The sequence below is a fragment of the Panthera uncia genome (assembly GCF_023721935.1).
Source record: "Panthera uncia isolate 11264 chromosome B3 unlocalized genomic scaffold, Puncia_PCG_1.0 HiC_scaffold_1, whole genome shotgun sequence".
NCBI classification, from domain to species: domain Eukaryota; kingdom Metazoa; phylum Chordata; class Mammalia; order Carnivora; family Felidae; genus Panthera; species Panthera uncia.
The window spans coordinates 11,136,692-11,157,369 of record NW_026057582.1 but is presented as its reverse complement, the minus strand read 5'-3'; the positions used below and the strand labels follow the sequence as shown (position 1 = coordinate 11,157,369).

The window sequence follows — 20,678 nt, the reverse complement described above, 5'->3', positions numbered from 1 at the left end:
CACCCAAGGAATAGGGTGGTTAGTACGAGGGCTTAAGTGACTGAATGAATGAATGAATGAGTGAGCAGGTGGGCCCTTATGAGCAAGACTCCTCCTGGGGCGCCTGAGGGGCTCAGTCAGTTAAGCATCTGACAACGGCTCAGGTCATGATCTTACAGCTCGTGGGTTTGAGCCCCGAGTGGGGCTCTGTGCTGACAGGTCGGAGCCTGGAGCCTGCTTCCGCTTCTGTGTCTCCCTCTCTCTCCCCCTCCCCCACTCACGCTCTCTCTCTCCCTTCAAAAATATATAAACATTAAAAAAAAAGAGGGGGGGAATGCCAATGTGCCAACTGAGGGACTCCAGGGGATTCTGTCCTTGTAGGAATTCTTCCCTCCACATCCAGCCCGTGCCTTTGTATTGCCAGTCAGTCACCAGAGCCATCCCGGAGCCCAACAGGGAAGGCATCTCATAGGCCCACTGTCCACCCTTGTCTCTTCCCCAAGGCATCTATTATTGTCAAGATCCTCTGAACCATGAGAACATCTCCCACAAAAGCAGAAGTGATGAGTTATTCCTTTCAGAGGTATTTACGTGTTAAAAGAACCCCTCAGGTCAGGGCCCTGCTTAACCCAATACAGTGAAGGTTGAATGGTGGGATTTCCAACCACGGAGTACTGATTGAGGGAGGGCTTTCTGTTTTGCAGATGCAGAGGGAGATGCTGTTAAAAGGGACAGGGGACCCTCCCGAATACATCACTGTTAGCTGCTTCTGGGTGGCTTCCTGAATAAGTGTGATATGAACTTGACTGTCAAGCAAGCAGCGAGGGTGGGAGGCACCTGGCTGGCTCTGTCCGTGGAGGGTGCAACTCACTCTCAGGGTTGTGAGTTCGAGCCCCACGTTGGGTATAGAGATTACTTTAGGGATAAAATCTTAAAAAAAAAAAAAAAAAGCAGCCCGGGGCATTGAGGGGGAAGAGCTGGGGAAGAGGGAGGGGTTGGGACTTGACCACTCCGGTGGAGGGTGGCTCTCTCAGTTCCTTGTTCCTAACCCTGGACTGTGTCTCAGACATCCCTGAGAAGGCTGGTCCCGGGTTGCCCCTGTCCTGAGTCATGAGAAAGCTGCAAGGTTCCTCTTCCAGGGGAGACCGGCCCCCACCCAGCGAACCGCTGTCCTCTTCCCGAGGGCAGAGAATGGCTCACAAGGAGAACCTCACACTCACTACTTTCTGCACCCTCTCCCCTCCCAGGGAAGCCCTACGGCGCAGACGACTTCCTGCCCGTGCTCATGTACGTCCTGGCCCGCAGCAACCTCACGGAGATGCTCCTCAACGTGGAGTACATGATGGAGCTCATGGACCCTGCCCTGCAGCTGGGCGAGGGTGAGTGCCCACCCCAGGCCCCTCTCCAGGCTCCCAGGGTCCGCTGCACAGCCCGACAAGCAACTTCCCGGACGCCAGATTCCACTGAGCCCCGAGGACAAGACACAGGGCCTGGACACGGGCCCTGTCCTGCGGGAGCTCACAGACCAGCAGGGGAGCTGGGCCAGTAAAGAGACCCTGCCTGTCACCACTGCTTGACGGATGCTGGAATGATGGGAAGTCCACAGTGTATAGGCGCGCGGTGCCCAGGCTGTGCAGTCAGGGAGGGCTTCCAGGAGGAGGTGATACCTGAGCTGAGTGTTGAGGGCTGGAGAGGAGCCAGACCGTGAAAGAAGTGGGAGAGGCATTCTTCACAGAGAGAACAGCATTTGCTGGTAGCATAAAAGATGAGGCTGAATCAGTGGGTGGACCCATCAAGGGGAGGAGTCTGAGCAGGGAATAATGATCAGTTCCTAGACAGGGGTGGCCCTGGGAACTGTCGGCCCCCTCCTCATTCAGCCGTGGCCAGGTCCTGTGTCCGTGAGAGAAGGTTACTGCTGGGACATGGAACCTGCACTCCCGAATAGGATGACGGCAGAGGCATGTTTGCTCACCCCATGCTCAGTTTCCCTTCCCCTTTCCTCCTTCCCACCACTTCCCCCCCACCCACTTTGCCTTGGCCACTCCTCCACCAATAATCCTTGAGGTGCAGACAGCCCAGATATCAGCTCTGACATGTCAGCCCCAAAGGACGAAGTGAGACTCTCGGGGCCCGAGTGTCCCCTTTGGGCCTTGTGGTTCTTGAGATAAGCTGGCCCATTTACATCTGTTTGCATTTTTAGCGTGTGTTGGCCTCTGGGGTGACAGTGTGACATGGCTGGTTCTGTGAGTTCTTGGAAACTCAGGGGAGCGTGTAAAGCCTTGAAGTTTGCTGTCCCATATAACTTTGACTAGGGCCCTGGGACCTCCGGAGCTATTTTTTCTCCTCTTCAGTTAAAAATGTTCTGCAGTTAACCCTGTGTCGGGCTCCACTCTGGGCATGGAGGCTGCTTAAGATTCTCTCTCTCCCTTTCCCTCTGCCCCTCCCCCACTCGTGTGTGTGTGCACTTGCATGGGTTCTCTCTCTCTCTCTCTCTCTCTCCCTCTCTCTCTCTCTCTCCTCTCAAAAAAATTCTGCAGTTGTAACAACCTGTCTTCCAGAGGGTGTAGGAATTCAGTGGAAGCCAGGCTTCCTTAAGCAGTGCTTATCTGCTGTCCAGTACATCCATCCATCCCTCCATCATCCACCCACCCATCTATCCAATCTATCTATCCATCCATCCTTCTATCCGTCTATCCACCATCCACCTATCCATCCACTCACCCGTCCACCCATCCATCCATCATCCACCTACCCATGTATCTCTCTGTCCATCCATCCATCATCTACTCACCCATCATCCACCCACCCATCTGTCTATCCATCCATCCATCATCCATCCACCCATCTATTCTATCATCTATCTATCCATCCATCCATCCATCCATCCATCCATTCATCTACCCATATACCTACCCACCCACGCATTCATTCATCTACCCATATACCTATGCACCTACCCATCCACCCACCCTTTCTTTCATCTATCCATCCATCCATCCATCCATCCATCCACCAACCCACCTATCCATCTTTCAAATTTTCCACCAAGGGCACTGCTGCTGATGTACCTGGGAAGAAATCACTTACAAATCCTATTAAAGAACTAGCCCCAACCCCATAGGTTTTTTAAGTGTCTTAGAGACAGTGTTAGAGAAAAACACTTGAGGGGTGGAACAATGGAGCTAGACCATGGGGCTCTGCCATGGTCTGAGTCCTGGCTTGCTCTCTAGCAGTGGTCAGCCAAGCCTTGGCCACTATGACTCCTACTCCCTTCTCAGCCTGAATCTTTATGGCCAAAGGAGGCTCCAGGCCAGGCATAGCGGCTGAACAGGGAGAGGGCAGGGACGTCCTTGGCCCAGCTACCCTCTCCTAATGGGCCTGTGATTCCCACCACAATCCTGCCATGGCCTCCTAGGATCCTTCTTTCTATTCCTGAGGCTACCCAGGGTTTGGGTAGGAAAGCAAAGGTCCTTCAGGCGGGAATGCTGGTCTATTCTGGGCTATGTTAAGTGCTTTTGAGACGAGGCAAGTACCAGTAAATACATAAAGGTCTTAGTTTACAGTTTCTGACCCGAGGCTGCCTGAATACCCTCTACCCTGCCCTCTTTCAAACTTAAGTAGTCAGTCTCTGGCTCCATGGGAAGATTTCTTTCTTTTTTTTTTTTTTTTTTTTAGAACCTAGGTCCTTTTTTTTTTAAGGTTTATTTTTTTTATTTTTGAGAGAGAGCGAGCACAAACTGGGGAGAGACAGAGAGGAAGAGGGAGACACAGAATCTGAGGCAGGCTCCAGGCTCTGAGCTATCAGCACAGAGCCCAACGCGGGGCTCGAACCCACGAACCCTGAGCTGAAGTCAGATGCTTACCCAGTGGAGCCACCCAGGCACCCCCACGTGGGAAGATTTCTAAGGAATCCTTGAGGTGTTTGCTGGAAGTAAAGAGGCGGGCAGGGCACACACAGCCTTGCCATGCACTGTATACGGCCCCTCCCAGCATCCCTTCCCGGCCCCCACCGACATTGGTGACAGAGCCTGCCCATGGCAGCTCTGAGGCCCAGAGGACCAACTTTACGTCATGCTGCATACACCAAGAGGCCTCCCTGTACCTCTCTCTGTTCCTACTCTGATAGTCAAGGTGGGAAGTCCCAGCACCCAGGACAGGCCCGGCCTCATAGGCGAGGCCTCCGGTAGTGAGATGATGTGGGTGTCTTCAGCTTGGGCCGGGGCGTCCACCCTTCAAGTCTGACAGCCAGCAGACCTTCATCTAGAAGTAACTGGGCCGAGGGGCAGAGGGACAGAGCGCGAGGGGGACAGCGTTCCTGCGTTTCCCCAGCTTTGCCGCCTGTCCTAACTTGCTGGCATGGCACACAGGGTGCTCCGTTCCCAAAGCCCCTGAGGCTCAGGTACAAAGAAGAGCCTGCCTTTCAGGGGGGTGGGTGCTCTGAGGAGCTCAGAGATGCCTGGGACGGGGCAGGCTCTCAGGGAGCCCCCACTCTAGAGAACGTCAGTTCCTCCATCTTAAGAGGAGAACTAATACCAGTGTAGTAAAAAGAGCGGTTTGCAGGCTGGATTTCAGCCCCGGTTCTGCCTCTGATTGGCCGGAGACCTTGGACAAGTCCCGTAACGTCTCCGGCTTGGGAAAGCACATGTGCTGGGCTAGATGTGGGGTTTTCACACTGTCTGGGTGCCCCAGCATCCTGCATTCAACCAAAGGCCTTGCGAGTCTGACTGCATTCTTTGAGACCCTCATGTTCTTTCAGCTGGTTCTGAGTGCTGCTAATTTGGTAAAAAGACCAGTGATTGGGTCCTGCTTTCTTTGAAGCAGGCTTATCAGGCATGAGAGATCAGGGACTTCCTGTAAGAAGTAGAGAGCGCCTGAACATTGAGCTGATCGGATCCCAGCCTCCTTCTAGCCTCTCTCTCTGCAGCTCCCACAAATCTGGGCAAATACGGGCAGACGGGAGACCCTGGCAGCTGCTGTGCACGTGGCTGGAGCCAGCTCAAAATCCAAACCTCTTCTAGAAGCACCCCCATGGTCCCCTTTGCCCACATCTCCTCTGCACTGATTGACAGCTGGCCATGCTGTGCAAATATCTTTTTTTTTTATTAAAAAAAATTTTTTGGGGGGCGCCTGGGTGGCTCAGTCAGTTGGGCATCCGACTTCGGCTCAGGTCATGATCTTGCGGTCCATGAGTTCGAGCCCTGCATCGGACTCTGGGCTGACAGCTCAGAGCCTGGAGCCTTTTTCGGATTCTGTGTCTCCCTCTCTCTCTGACCCTCCCTTGCTCATGCTCTGTCTCTCTCTGTCTCAAAAATAAATTAAAAAAAAAATTTTTTTTTTTAATTTTTTAAACGTTTTTAACATTTAACATTTTAACATTTTTTTTTAATTTAAAATTTTTTTTTAACATTTATTCATTTTTGAGAGACAGAGTGTGAGTGGGGGAGGGACAGAGAGAGAGGGAGACAGAATCCTAAGCAGGCTCTATGCTCTGAGCCATCAGCACAGGGCTTGATCTCACGGACCATGAGATCATGACCTGAGGTGAAGCTGGACGCTTAATCAACTGAGCCACCAAGGTGCCCCTGTGCAAATATCTTAAAAGGGGTAGTGAGTTTTCTCCATCAAAGGACAACACTCTCCCCAAAGGGAACAACCAGCTCCCAAACTCACGGCGGGAGGGGTTGCCTGCCACCTAGTGGTCCTGGCAGGCACTGCATGGCATGGCCCCAAGTCAAGGGGAAGTTGTCTGGGAGAGGGTGAGAAGCCTCTAGAGCATCTCCCTTAGGTCACCTAATTACCTGCATTACTCACATTTGATTAAGCCCTGCACTCGACAGTATTCATCTCATTTACTTTTTACAACATTCTGGGAAAAGTAAATGAAGAAACTGAGGCATAGAGAGGACAGTAATTCCCCTGAGATCACAGGGTTGGCTGCTGAAGGGCACAGACCTGGACTGTGCTCTCTGACTCCAAACCTGAACGCTCCCAGTCAGTGCACTGCACTCAGCTCCTCCGTTACTAGCCAGGGAGACATGATCACAGGTGGGGACAGGGTCTTGGAGGCATGCCAGCTAGAGGAGATGGGCTCTCAGGGCAGCAAGGGCTGGGGCCCCAGGGAAGGGTGCCTGGCACAGTTGGCTTTAAGCTCAACTACAAAGGGATGCGCATGCGTGGTTTATTGGCTCTTCTCTGATACGTGATGCCAGCCCAAGTTCTGTGTTAGCTGTGACATTAGCATCACAACCTCCCCAGCCAGGGTGTGGACTTTTTCCATATGGGTGTGGAATTTGTAGACATGTGTTGGCAGCTTCATCCAATGCAACAGGCATGCTTGGGGCTGCAGATGACTCACGGTGTAACTAATAATGGTGTAAATCAGAGTAAGGGGCTGGTTCCTCTCTTCAATCAGGAAGTCCTGGGAGGGCCTCCTGGGTGGCTCAGTCGGTTGAGCTACAGACTTCAGCTCAGGTCATGATCTCAGTTCTTGAGTTCCAGCCCTGCATCCGATCTCGATCGCCGCTGCCAGGGCAAAGCCCGCTTCCGCTTCCGGTCCTCTGCCCCCCCCCCCCCCCCCCCCCCCCCCCACCCCCCCCCCCCCCCCCCCGCACGTGCGCTCTCGCTCTCACGCTTTCTCTCTCTCAAAAATAAATAAACATTAAAAAGATAAATAAGTTCTGTCCGGAAGGGGAGCCAAAGACAGTCTTGGAGCAGAGCCTGACAGCTGGGACTGGGTTGGGGAGGGGGAACGCTGGTCTTCAGGGAGCGTGTGCATTTGCAGGGGTGAGCGCAGGGCTGCAGCTCCGCAGGGGAGGGTGCTGCAGGTGCGCCCCAGGCGGCGGCGGTGGGCGGAGCTTGGAGAAGCGGGCGAGGGGTCCCAGCTCAGCCTCCACACCCTGGTCTCCGCAGGTTCCTACTACCTGACCACCACGTACGGGGCCCTGGAGCACATCAAGAACTACGACAAGATCACGGTGACCCGGCAGCTGAGCATGGAGGTGCAGGACTCCATCCACCGCTGGGAGCGCCGGCGCACGCTCAACAAGGCCCGGGCCTCGCGCTCCTCCGTGCAGGTGATGCGTGGGACTCAGGGTGGGTGGGGGCCGGCGGGACGGTCCCGCGGACGCCAATCCCACGGCCCCCCAGCCCAGGAGCCCGACATCGACGGGATACTTTAGAAAAGTCTCTCCAGGCAGCATCGGTGTTTTAGTTGAGCAGGCAAGACAGGATGGGAGGAATGAGACTTTTGTCCAACACTCCTTAGTGTCTTCAGTGTCCTAATGTCCTAGTGCCCAGCTGGGCCTGGAGATATGGACATAGTCTTGCCAGTCCCACTTTGGGGAGCCCACGGCCTGATCCACGGCCTTGCCCCTTTTGTTTCTGGACAAATGCTGCCAAGGTGCCTCTGCGCCTAGCCTGCCCCTCCAATCCAGCCACCATCCCTCCCCACCTCTCTCTAGACACACTCAGTATTCAAGCCATGGACGGCGGGAATCCTGCCTCCTACACTCTCATCAGCCCACACACCCCCACGCTGCATCCGGTCAAGCTGCCCCCGATTCCCTGAACGTGCGGAGCTCCACTCCCTGGCACTCAGCCTCTGGCCCCACACTGCTGCCACAGCCTGTCCTCAGTTTCACTGAGAAGTCTTCTTTGAACGACCTCCCCACCTGTCTCCCACTCCCTATGGCCCAGGTTAGATGCCCTCCTCTGTGTTTCTTGCTGCTACTTCCCCCATTATATCCCCATGGCATATATCACACCATGTTGTGACCATCTGTGTATGAAGCCATTGCCATGGAAGGGAGGGCCCGTGACTCACATGTCTGAGGGGCCCCAAGCCCAGGGCCTGGGACAGATTGGGATAGGGGTGTGTGCAGAATGAAGACATTAAAACATCAGGCCAGGCAGCAATCCAGAGCTGTAAACACTCTACCGTCTCACTCCCTTGGCACCTGGAGCACACTAGACCTGAACCCAACCCCTGGCTTTCAAGATGGCCCCTCTGTAAGAGACAGAGCCCAGGCCTGGGAGGCAAAAGGCTGGAGGTCTGGACCCAGCTCTGTACTAGCTTGCTATGTGACCGGGAGCAGTCCCTGTCCCTCTTTGGGACTCAGTGGATCAGATGAGCTCTGCCCCCCAAGTACATGTTCTAGGCTGCCAAGATGATATCCCCCACCACTTATCAATGATGTCTTGATAATATTTACCAACTGGCTTCTGGGGAGAAAAAAGGCAGCTCTGATTTTAGCTTCTGTCAATTTCCATGGTGCAAATACTCCCATCATGGCCAATTTCAGTCTACTAACTTGGGATTGCCGAACTTGGATTTGGAAAGAGATGTATGCGATTGGCTTTCTCAAGCTGGTTATGAGCCAGCATAAGTTGGTAGAGGCGGCCTCCAGCACATCACTGCTCCCCATCCCCTCCTGGAACACCCGTCTCTCCACCAACTCTGGCAACAGGGGCTCCGCTGGCCCATGTCTGACCATGGCATCGGTCACTTCTTGCTTCTACTTTGTAGGTTCCCAGTGCTAAACCAGGCAGAGCATCAGTGCCTCTCACTGGGGAGGTAAAGCGTAAGAGAGAGGCTTGGATGGGGGATGAGGAAGCCCCCCAGCACTATTTCCGGGGTCCAGGGAGGGCACCACCCCCTGCTTCCTCTCAGCGCCTCGTCTGCACTCACCACCCTGTAACCATAGTTACCATCACTCTTAAGTCGCTGTCGCCTTGTTCGTCCTCATTATCTTCCCTATGGTCAGACAGCTGTACTGCGACCAGCCTTCCACAAGGGGGCAGCCCCTCACACACCGCTACCTACCTGCCCTCAAAGTGCTGGGGGGAAAGAGGACTCTTCCAGGCGCTGAGCTAGTTTGCTTCCTCCCAGCCAAGGTTGTAAGGGACTGGTGTCATCCCAATTTAGAGTTGAGGAAATGGAGGCGCAGAGAGGTCAAGGTCACACAGTGCATGGGAGCAGATTCAAAGCCAGGCAGGAACTCAAGGGCCCATCCTTCCACCACCTGGTCCTCCTCTGGGGCTCTTGGAAGGTGTAGATGCTGTTCAGGTTTGTGCGTGTGTTCCTACACCCAGCCCCACAGGCATCGCCCCACCCTTGCCCGCCTAGCTCGGGCGGTGCCCCTCTCCCTCCGTCCTAAACCCGCCTTCAGGCCCAGCTCCCCTACCCTTTCACTAAGCCCCCCTCCTGCCCCTGCAACGAGGAACCTCCACCCCCCATCCCCAGGCTTTTCCAGCCTTAAGGACTGAACTGTTTCGCCAGCCTTAGTAGCTCCAGCTGCACCGTGGGCTGCTGGTCCTGGGGTCTGCACATTCGATTTTATTTATGCCAGCCTCGGTGCCCCAGCGTCGGGCCTGGGGTGGGAATGCAGGGGGAGCGTCGGGAGGAATTGTTGAGGAAGTGGGTGACGGATGAGCCCGCGGACTGGCCACCAGGGGGCGTGCTCACTCCTCATTGCCGAGACCCGCCCCGGCTGCCTCCCCCAGAATGCTCAGCCCGTTGGGAGGCGAGGCTCAGAGACAGAAGGACCTTGCCTTGCGGAGGTCACACGGCAGAGTCAGCCGCAGGTGCTCCTACTTCCAACCCCCCGACTTCCAACCCGCCCCTGCAGTCCCCTCTCTGTGTAGAGAGGAGCCGGGGGCCCAGAGAGGGCATTGGACTTGTCCGAGGCCACTCAGCCCCTCGGCGCCCGTGCAAGCTCCCGGCGTCGGGGTGGGGGTGAGACGGGATTGAGAAGGGATGCCCCCCCCCCCGGTGACGCAAGACCCCTCCGTCTCCCTCCCGCAGGACTTCATCTGCGTGTCGTTCCTGGAGCCCGAGCAGCAGTCGCGGACGCTGGCGTCGCGGACCGACACGCTGGCCGAGGCGCTGTGCGCTCAGTGCGCGGAGAAATTCGAGGTGCTGCAGCCCCAGGACTACCGGCTCTTCGTGCTGGTCGACGGGCGCTGCTTCCAGCTGGCGGACGAGGCGCTGCCCCACCGCATCAAAGGCTACCTGCTGCGCAGCGAGCCCAAGCGCGACTTCCACTTCGTGTACCGACCCCTGGATGGGGGCGGGGGCCCGCCCTGCCTCGTGGTGCGGGAGCCCAACTTCCTTTGAGGCCGGGGCCCCCCCCCCCCCCCCCCCGGCCCCTCCAGTGGCAGCGTTCAAAGCCTGGCTGGCGCGGAGGCGGGCAGACTGGGCTCCGGCTCGCTCACCAAGCCCCCAACACGTGCATGCAGGAGCCCCCCATCTGAACACGCGCACACTCCCAACGTGGATGGGATGCCCACCTGGCACACTCATTTGCAACATACCGAGCATGCGCAGGCCAACCCAGCAGAACAGCTGTGAAGATCCTGTGAGGAGCGCTCGAGGGGCCAAGTTCTTCGTTAGACAGAAGGGGAGACTGAGGCTCAGAGAGAGAGAAGGGACTCTCCAGCCAGCTGCGGCAAACAGAGCCCAAGCCTGGCCCCTTGTTCACTCACAGCCCTTCAGGCCGGTCCTTCCGCTCCAGCCCTGGCCCCGCCCAGTCCTGTCTTTTGTGGGAAGGGCTGACTTTCCCCAGGACTGTCCTTAGGAGGAGCGGCCTGGCCACAGCTGCCCACCGCGCCCCCAGGACGGAGCTGGATGTTTTGGCCCCTCCCAGCATCTCAGGAGCATTTCTCAGGGTGTGCGTTGAGACGACCCCCCCCCCCCCCCATCCCTACACCGGAGACTGCCGTCAGCTACCAGTGCCCGCAGTGGCCCTCCCACCCCCCAGGTTCTGAGTCCCTCTGGAAGCAGCCAAACACCAGATCCACCAAGTAAAGGCCGGCTCAGCGTCTACAAGGACAAGTTCAGCTTCAGCCACAGGAGAACACTGACGGAGCCCTTTCCCTGGTGGGCACGCCCCAGGGCTGTGGCAATGTGGCCAGAGAATTTAATAAAAGCCCTTTCAAAAATGGCATCTTTTTTCCTCAAGAGGCTTGAGCCCTGCTCAGCCGGCCAGACCCCCCCCCCCCATGAATGCCTAACTCCCTTCCCAGATGGGGTTCAGAAGACCTCCCCCTCCTTTCTCCCGAAGGCCCTGTCTTTTGACAGAATCTGCACTGTGCTGTCAACCATCCTCCGCTCCCATGGCCGTGGCCCCTGTCTGCCCCTCGGCCTGGTCATCTGTTGCCTCCCCCACCCCACCCTTGGTTCCCGTCATTCCCACCTCTGTATCATTTCAAAAATGATCTCACACCTTCCTGCTTCTGCTTCTTATCCCTGGAATACCATTTCCTGGAGTCACTGGTCAAACTCCTATTCATCCTTCAAAGCCCATCTCCTCTAGGAAGACTCCTCTGACTTCCTAGGCTGGCAAGAGTGTCCTTATACACGTTTCCACAGCCCCCCAGGCTCATCTCCTCACGAGAGATAGCAAATTGCTCTTGTCTGTTGATACTTCTGCTCTGTCCTCCAGATTCAAACCATTCACATCTGTGTCGTCCACGCTGATTAAAAATATGTATCTGTTGAGTGCCTGTCAGCACTCTTCTAGGCCTTGGGAAACAGAGAATAAAACAGACAAAGTTCAAACAGAGCCCCAGCGTGAACGGCAATGAGCAGTGTGCCCAGGGAAGGATGGCTGGACTTGCCCGAATTAAACCCCTGGGCATCAGCCAGCTCGTTTAGTCAGTCAACAAACAGCTGTTGGGCCCTGGGCTCTGGCTCCAGGCCAGCCCGGTGTGAGATACAAGGATTGCTTCAGGACGCTGCTGGCCGGGAGGACTTTCCAGGCTGGGGGTGAGCGTAGATGGGCAAATGTACAGAAACCGAGGGTAGCCAGGCACGGTCCCAGGTTGCCCCTCCCTCTCCTCCTCCCCCCGCTACAGGATGCAGACACCGTCCCCTTCCTGGGCTTCCAGTCCCCACAGGCCTGAGCTGAGCTTGCGATGCGGCCTTGTACCCCCAGCTGTAAGGTAAGTGCCCACCGCCTCCGACGAGGCCCGAGGCAGTCGGGGAAAGTCAGAGGGAGCCTTTTGCCCAAGGGGGGGCCTCAACATGGGGTGGGTTTGGGATTCAGAGGGTGGGTTGGGTCCTAGCGCAGCCCTGGGGTCTTACGTCCAGCTCCCAGGAAGGGCAGAAGCAGCCAGAGAGTTGGGCTGACGGGGCCGCTGTAAGATCAGTGCGCGTGTGTGTGTGGGTGTGTGCAGGGCCCAGCATCCTCAGGCCAATGCCGGGATTCACCCAGGAGAGGCCAGAAGGCAGGAGGGGTGGGGCTGCCCGGACTCCCTGTTGTCTAGATGTCTCTGCCCACAGGGAGGTGTGATCGGACAAGGACAGGGGTGCGGGCCTCATCCAGAGCGTCACACATGCTGAGCCCTCAGGGGGAGCCTGGCACTGGTTAGTGCCTGCATTATTTTAATCTGCAAACAGCCCCTGCAGAGAGGTATTTGCAGATGAGGACATCGAGGCTCGAAGAAGGGGGCGTATGAGTCCGCTTGGGCTGCCATAGCAAAACACCACAGAGTGGGGGGCATAAACAACACATTTGTTTTCTCACAGTTCTGGGGGCCGTAAGTCTGAGATCGAGGGGTCAGCAGGATTCAGTTCTTGGCTCACAGATGGCTGCGTCTTGCCGTGTCCTCATGTGGCCTTTTTTCTCTTGCATGAGCCCCCCTCTGTCTCTTCCTCTAAGGACACCACTCCTATTAGATTAGGGCCCCACCCTTCTGACCTAATTTACATTAATGCCCTCTTTTTGTATATATATATTTATATTTTGGGAGAGCACAAGCAGGGAGGGGCAGGGAGATGGGGACAGAGGATCCGAAGTGGGCTCTGTGCCGACAGGCTGACAGCAGTGAGTCCGATGCGGGGCTCGAACTCACAAACCGTGAGATCAGGATCTGAGCCAAAGTTGGACGCTCAACCGACAGAGCCATCCAGGCGCCCCAACCTTACTCCCCTCCTTAAAGGCCCTGTCTCCAAATACAGTCACATTCTGAGATACTCGGGGTTAGGGCTTCCACATAGGAACTTTGGGGGGACACAATTCAGCTGATAACAGAGTGTTGTACCCAAGCTTGTGCAGTCAGAGGTTTGAACTCAGGGCTGACCTACCCCAAAATCTAAGGCTCTTCTTCCTGACCCACACAGCATCACAAGTGACTTGTTGGTAGAAAACCAGTCATCAAACCTTGCCTGTTAGGTCCCAGCTCTGGGTGAACTTGCCTCAGGCAGCCAGCCATGGTGAGTGTCACAGGGTGGCCCCGAGCAAGCGGTCAGGAGTCCAGAGCTGTGCGTCAGTGTGTGTGTGTCCAAGGGTGACAGGGACAAAGAATGTGACAGGGGCTCATCTGTCTCCTCCCTGGCATGTGTCCCCTCTCCCCTTGGCAGGCTGGCTCCCTCTTCTGCTTTTACTAGCCTTCAGCCTGAGGCTGGAGCTGGGGCCAGCCTTGGAGAAAGCAGCCACCAGCTTTCTGCAGAGAAACTGAGTCACGCCCGGGCCCTGCTACTCCTACTTCTCCCAGGCCTCCCAGTGACAGCTGGGTACAAAGTCCTGCCCATCGAGAAAAAATCTCAGGCCCTGAAGATGCCTGGCCCGTGATGGCCTCACAACACCTTAAGGTGGCGTATCCGATTTGCCCAACTGTGAGCTGGAGGGACGAGGGGCGGGCCTACAGGAGAGATGCGCAGAGAACAGAGGCCCTGAGAGGGAAGAGGGGCAGAGAGAGGGGGAGAGAGCCGTCTGGCTGCAGCAGACACCCCCCCCCCCCGTCCCCCACTACAGACACACCCATCTTCCCACTTGGCAAGCCGAGGCTGTGTCCAGAAGTCTTGGCACGCATTTGCAGACCCGATTGCTGTGTATGCCCTCAGTTGGCCTGGATTCCGGGACCGGAGTTGCCTCCTGCTGGGCCGTGTCATCTGGGAGGAAGTGGGCAGCAGCTGTGGCAGGAACCAGGCCCTTCCTTCGCAGGAAGGCTATATAGAGCTGGGCTCTGGGGACGAAAGTGCCAGCTCACAGCGGTGGCTTCCCCTCTTCCCCAGCCATCACGCGATTTGCCGGGAAACATTCTTTTCTGAGGAAGGCTCTCCAGAATCCTTTCAGCCCACGCAACCCTAAGCCAAAAGGAAACTCCAACATCTGTTTGCTTTCAAAGTCAGAAAAACCTGCTGAGCAGTAAGGGTGGGAAGAAGCTCTGCAGCAGCCAGGAGACCTGGGCTCCAGCCCAGCTGGGAGCCCTCAGCAAGTCACGGAACATCTCAGCTCCCTCTTTTTTTTTTTTTTTTTTTTTTTTTAATGTTTATTTACTTTTGAGAGATAGAGACAGGGCACAAGCCGGGGAGGGGCAGAGAGAGAGGGAGACACAGAATCCAAAGCAGGCTCCAGGCTCCGAGCTGTCAGCACAGAGCCGGACACGGGGCTCGAACTCACGAACCTCGAGATCATGACCTGAGCTGAAGTCGGATGCTTAACTGACTGAGCCACCCAGGCACCCTTCCCTGCTCTTAAAATGAGTGTTTATGTCCCGATTTCCCAGGCTTGTTGCAGGGACCACACAAACTCCTGCTGGGGCGGGGGACAAGTAAGGGAAGCCTCAGATCTTTTTGAAAAGGTAAATAAATTGAGGGCTTGCATATATGGGCCGGGAGGTCATTCACGGCCAAGGTTGCACAGCTGAGGTGATTAAGTGGACTGAAATTCAATCTGGACTCCAGGGCTACTCCTTGGAACAGCCTTGAGGCTGTGGCCTGTGGCACCATGTCCATTCAGAAGAAGAGATGCCTCTTCCAAATCTATATGAAGGCATTCTGTGGTCTATAGGGTAGAGGTGAGCTCAAATCTGGGGGTTGCTGAGCCATGCACAATTTTCAGCTTAGTGTGACCAGTTTGATGACAGCAGTAAGCACAGGATGCTCTGGGGCCTGAGGGAGTGGAGGGTACCCCACTTGGATGAAGCAAAGAGGGCTCCCTGGAGACAGGGATATCTGAGCTGGGTCTTGAAGGATAAGGAGCTGGCCGAGGGCAGGAGGGACTAGAACTCCTGCAATACCACCAGGAGACAGTCCGTATGTCCCTTGCATTTCCACATGTCTAGTGACGGGTCATTGACAGCTTTTATTCTAGTCATCTTTTTAAGAGTATTTGAATAGCCTTGAATTATATAGTTTCTCCCTCTGGGGAAGAAGGCTTTTTTTTTTTTTTTTTTCCTGACCAGGAAAATGAAATACTCTTTCTCACCTTGGAAGACAGTGTCTCCCTCCAGGGCAAGAGTTGCACAGGTTTGCTAGCAGCATTTTTTAAAAAAAAATTTTTTTTCAACGTTTTTTATTTATTTTTGGGACAGAGAGAGACAGAGCATGAACGGGGGAGGGGCAGAGAGAGAGGGAGACACAGAATCGGAAACAGGCTCCAGGCTCCGAGCCATCGGCCCAGAGCCTGACGCGGGGCTCGAACTCACGGACCGCGAGATCGTGACCCGGCTGAAGTCGGACGCTTAACCGACTGCGCCACCCAGGCGCCCCGCTAGCAGCATTTTTGAAAAGATCAGGGAGTTTTCCTAAGCTCAAGACTTCTCAGCCATGACCCAGACCCCGCTGTGTGAACAGCATCTGCCTGGGCCCACCTCGGCCTCCGTACACGTGGTGGGAAGGGAGGATGGAAGCAAATGTGAAGCTCATGCAACCTGAGTGTGGGGAGTAACATAACGTCTTTTGCCTCTGCCCCAGGGGTCTCCTATCTTCTGCCAGCACCTATGAAACTGCGGCAAGTGAACTTGTTAGCTTGCAAGTGGGGTAAAATCTCAGACCCACAGTTCTTTTTCCTTTTAATGTATTTTATTTATTTTTGAGAGCGAGAGAGAACGTGAGCAGGGCAGGGGCAGAGAGAGAGGGGGATAGAGGATCTGAAGCAGGCTCTGTGCTAACACCAGAGAGCCCGATGTGGGGCTCAAACCTACCAACCGTGAGATCATGACCTGAGCTGAAGTCAGACCGAGGTGACCCAACCCAGACAGTTCTTGACAAAGAAAGATAAGAAAATTAAAAACCTCAGAAAAAAACGAGACTGAAGAATGCTGTATGCAGGATAACCGGTCATTTCAAGGTGGCCTGAGGTCAGGGGAAGTGAGAGATGGAGCGGGGCCGAGCCCTGAGTAATCCTGGTTGGCATCACAAGGAGTGTGGGAAGTCTCCACTCTCCTGTAGCGGCATTGGAAGGGGGCCAGGCAGGAGGCAGGGGGTCTACAGAAGCCGGTTGCAGGAACCTAGGGCAGAGGTGAGGTCTGGACTGGGAGGGAGTTGGGGACAGGCAGGTTAAACCTGAGAAGCATTGAGGAGGCAGCGGCAGCAGGATGCACTGGAGAGTGTGAGGGAGAGGAAGGGTCCTAGGTGGGCCTCTGGATTCCCGGCTTGCACGCAGCGGTGGAGGGATGTGCTATCCACTGAGCTCGAGGGGCACGCAGGCTTGAGGGGGGACCCGACTGCCCCAGCTTCAAAAGAGTACAGCGGATTGAAACCCATTAGATGTGTTTACATCCATGAGTTCAAAATATTTAGAAAGTTTACTGGGTCACCTTTTGAGGGGGAGAGGGAACCAATTCAAACACAAATACATAGCAGCAGAGAAGTTATTGCAGCTAATAAAGGAGAAGAAAATGATAGAATTTTACCAGTTTGCAATCCTCTGATGAATTAATGGATACAGGCACTGAGCTTCAACTACTATCAGAAAGGAGTAGGGACGCCTGGGTGGCTCAGTCGGTTAAGTGTTCGACTCTTGGTTTCGGCTCAGGTCATGATCTCACAGTTTGTGGGTTCGAGCCCCGCATCGGGCTCCATGCTGGCAGTGAGGAGTCTGCTTGGGATTCTCTCTCCCTTTCTCTCTGCCCCTCCCCTGCTTGCTCTCTGTAAATAAACTTAATTTTTTTTTTTTTTTTAAAGGAACAAACCTCAGCCGGTGTGCCTCCTGAGCAAAGAGCACACCCTGCTTTCATCCTTTGCCAAAAGGAGCCAACCTGAGCATGCTTGAGCTGCTGATTTGTAGGGGACACAGGGGAGTGAGCCGGGAACATGCTTAACACCGTAGCATGCAGTCAGCAAAACCCAGGCTGAGAAACTCCACCACTCAATAGCCTGGGATCCTCAACAGAAGCTGGAAAGAGGTGGGGAGGAAATCTGTAGGTTAAAGGAGCTGAAAAGACATTTACCGTTTTTGTTAAGTGGGGAAGAGCGAACAGTGTCTGGGGATGCACATGCGTGAACGCCACAAAGAACACAGGAGAGTGGTCATGGGGCGGGGTGGGGGTGGGGGGGCGGGGGGACAATGCCGTGACCGGGATGGAACAGGAGGGGCTTCTGGATGGCTGGTGTGGTTTATGCGTCGACGTGGAGTGAGCCACGGCGCCCAGATATCTGGTCAAATGTGATTCTGGATGTTTGTTGCCAAGGTGTTCTTTGGATGTAATGACCAACAGGGAAATTGGTAGGACTTTGAGCAAAGGGGATCGTCCTCTGTAATGTGGGTGGGTCCCGTCCAATCAGTGGAAGGCCTGCCTGGAGCGAAGTCTGGAGCAAGAAGGAATCTACCTGCAGACAGCTTCTGTACTTGCACTGCAACTCCCCCCTGGGTCTCCAGTCTGCTATCGGTTCTGTTTCTGCCGACGACCTTGACTACTACAGCTGGTAAAGTTCAGTTTCTTGACTTCGGTGATAGTTACAAGGATGTTCACCCTATAATTCACTAAGCAACATATCTGTTTTGCATGGTCTCCTATACATTTTTATAATGAAAAGGTTAAAAAAAAAAGTCTAATTTGCATATAGGTATGTTAATAGAGAGGAAGGGGATTCTTGATGAATACCAAACTGCTCTTTGGGATTTATGGGGAGGAAAAGAGATGGCCACAATTTGCTCTGAATATTTTTGTGTTATATGACTCTTATGCCAGAACATGTCTCTACATTTTGGATATAATTACAAAAAAAGGCTGATCTTAGTTGTGACACACATGGAAAGTTCAACCTCATTAAAAATCTAACAGAAAATTACAATAAGAGGCACAGAGAGCCCATTTCTACTGGGGGCCTGTGGAACCACAAGAGGAAGGGAGGAAAAAAAAAAAAAAAAAGAAACCAAAGCACTGTGAATTATGCAATTGCCGTTTATTTCAGAAACAAAATATAGCTGTTCTTAACCCTTAGGACCATGAATGCTGTTGGAGTTTCCGTATTTATTCAGTAGATAAAACATATTTTCATTCTCCAGAGGACAAATGGAGAACAAGAGCATCACAGTTCGTGGAAATAGAAGAACAGAGCTTCTTCCAACCTGTATCTTGAGGCCTTTTTAAAGTACTCCTTTTAAAAATTCTCCTTTTCAGTGCTCAGGTTTCTTTGAACATCAGCCAGCCCTCTGTTTCACCCATCATTGACCATTAGTGATGACACACACAGTATGCTTCGTGTACTTGTTACCTAAAACCCTAGGGCTCCCCCACATCTGTAGGATGGTAAGAGTTCTTTATCCTGAGGTCCTTTGATTAGCCGGAGGACAGCCTCGCTGAGAAAGGGTAATCTGTGCTGATAGAAAGTGGGCCCATTAGAAACAAAAGTTAACACCTGGAATTTGTCACGGACATAACCCTTCTGGCCAGTGTCCCAACGTCCGATCCATAACTCCAAACTTTAAAGGCATCCATCAGGGGCGCCCGGGTGGCTCAGTTAAGCGTCCGATTTTGGTTCAGGTCTCATGGCTCGTGGGTTCAAACCCCATGTTGGGCTCTATGCTGACAGCTCAGAGCCTGGAACCTGCTTCAGATTCTGTGTCTCCCTCTCTCTCTGCCCCTGCCCTGCTCACATTCTGTCTCTCTCAAAAATAAACATTAAAAAAAAATTTTAAGGGCATCAATCACTGTTAAGTAAGACAGGTCTCACTTCATAAAGACAGGCGGTCATGAATATCGGGGTTTACTTAGTGTTTCGCATTTGCTTTCTCTCTAGCTAGCTAGCTACACAGCATCTGGCTATATGGCTTGTTTTTAAAAACAGCATCACTGAAATGTAACGAGTAAACTGCATAATTCCACTGAACGTGTACAATTCTGGGGCTTTTTTGTATTTTCAGAGTTATGCGAATATAAAACATTTTCAGTCACCGCTAAAAAGAAATCTGCATGGCGATCAGCTACAGCTCCTTCCCCGTTCCCTGCTCGCCCCACTGCCTGGCGCCATTCACCCACTTTCTGCTTCTATAGACTTGCTTATTCTGGACAAATAGATACAAATGGAATCGTGTAGCACATGGTCTTTGGTGACTGATAACTTGGCTTAACGTTCCCACATAAAGAGCTTCGTTCCATTTTAATGCTCTGTGATATTCCGCTGCATGGATACGGTTAGTGTTACTTACGTGTCTTTAGCGAGCCCGGCGTTGAGTACCTCCCAGTGTGGGGCACTGGGCCAAGAAAACAACAGTAAGTTGGTCAGTCTCTGCCCTCCAGGAGCTGAGACACCCCCTCCCCAGTAAAGGCAGATCTTGACAGGTGCTGTAAGAGATACAAATCAACACAGAAAGGGGAGAGGACCTTCGGTGAGGGGGTGAGGGGGCCAGGAGGAAGTGGAAGAAGGTTCAAGGGAGACGTGGCACTTCAGATACACCTAGAGAACCACACGCAGGAAAAGGCACTCTGGGGCAAGAGGACCAGTAAGTAGCAAAGGCACAGGGGGCTGAGAAATCCGAGAAGTACAGAGGGGCAGGAAGGGCAGAGCCGTGGGACGGGGTGAGGGAGCTGAGGCCCAGAGCATAAACTAACCAAGTCGGGGGCCTGAAATTAATACTCAGATTCCATTATAAAATTTTATTTTTTGAGATTTGCCCATTATTGATAAATAAGATACAAAAGCAATCAAAAATCATGAGATTTCCTAAAAATAGTTTTCCATTTGGGGCATCCATCCCTCTTCGATAAAATCACCCTACTTGCTTCAAATTCCGCAGAACAGAGACTTTCACTGGCTACAGAGGCCCCAGTGAACTTCCTACTCCTTCAAACCAATGAGCACAAACACCTCCCAAGAAGCAATTATACTCAACACAGAGCTTTCCCCACACCAATCTGTGGTTTTATCGGAGCATCACACGGGACCTGCAGGAGGCTGGGGAAGTAGGCAGCGGTGAGCAGGTCTCTGTGTGAGGCCTAGAGGGTGGCCCGGGAATGTCCGCGCTCCCCAGGAGGGCCTGGGAGGCTCGCCTCCCTCTTGTTCTACCTCTTCTGCCCGGATTAGCACGCGTTCTGAGCGGCAGTGTTCCCTCGTGGAAACCCGTCAGGAAGGCAGTGTTTCAGTAGTAATGAAGGCACACCTTGTCCATGGACAATTTTATTCTGTGCAAAACAGGAAGAAGAAGTTGGTGACCCATGTCAACTCTGAAGAACATTCACACAAACCTAATCCAGCCTGGAACAGGTCATCCTTTATGACGAACCCACCCAACAATGATCTCACGGAGGAGGCATCAGTTTTGGATTCCTCTCCCGTGAGAGAGGGTGGCTGGCAGAAGTAAAAGTGTCCACTTGCAGAAAAGGTTTAGCAATGCTGCTTGCTTCTGCTTTCGGAATGACACTGACCCTGCAAGGCCCAGGGCTGGCTCACCTGTCAATCGGATAAGGTTTTTCACAAAGGTTGACCAGCACGTACAGATGTCTCAAAGCATACTCGTACTAGAGGAAAACAC

The 20,678-nt window shown here is 53.8% G+C and overlaps 2 protein-coding genes across 4 annotated transcripts in view; one reads left to right on the top strand and one right to left on the bottom strand.

Annotated features, from left to right (window-relative positions):
- The window catches only part of RIN3 (Ras and Rab interactor 3), a 123,008-nt gene extending 112,091 nt beyond the window's left edge, over positions 1-10,917 (top strand). For both annotated transcript variants that reach the window (XM_049612278.1, XM_049612277.1), the window contains exons 8-10: positions 1,227-1,358; positions 6,889-7,052; positions 9,782-10,917. In XM_049612278.1, the coding sequence (XP_049468235.1) occupies positions 1,227-1,358; positions 6,889-7,052; positions 9,782-10,093 (608 nt within the window). In that variant the 3' untranslated portion in view covers positions 10,094-10,917. The remainder of the gene's footprint in view (positions 1-1,226; positions 1,359-6,888; positions 7,053-9,781) is intronic.
- Positions 10,918-19,792: 8,875 nt separating this feature from the next.
- LGMN (legumain) overlaps positions 19,793-20,678 on the bottom strand; it is a 35,779-nt gene continuing 34,893 nt past the window's right edge. For both annotated transcript variants that reach the window (XM_049612275.1, XM_049612276.1), the window contains 2 exons: positions 20,597-20,664; positions 19,793-20,328 (listed from right to left, as the gene is read on the bottom strand). In XM_049612275.1, coding sequence (XP_049468232.1) covers positions 20,286-20,328; positions 20,597-20,664 — 111 coding nt within the window. In that variant the 3' untranslated portion in view covers positions 19,793-20,285. The remainder of the gene's footprint in view (positions 20,329-20,596; positions 20,665-20,678) is intronic.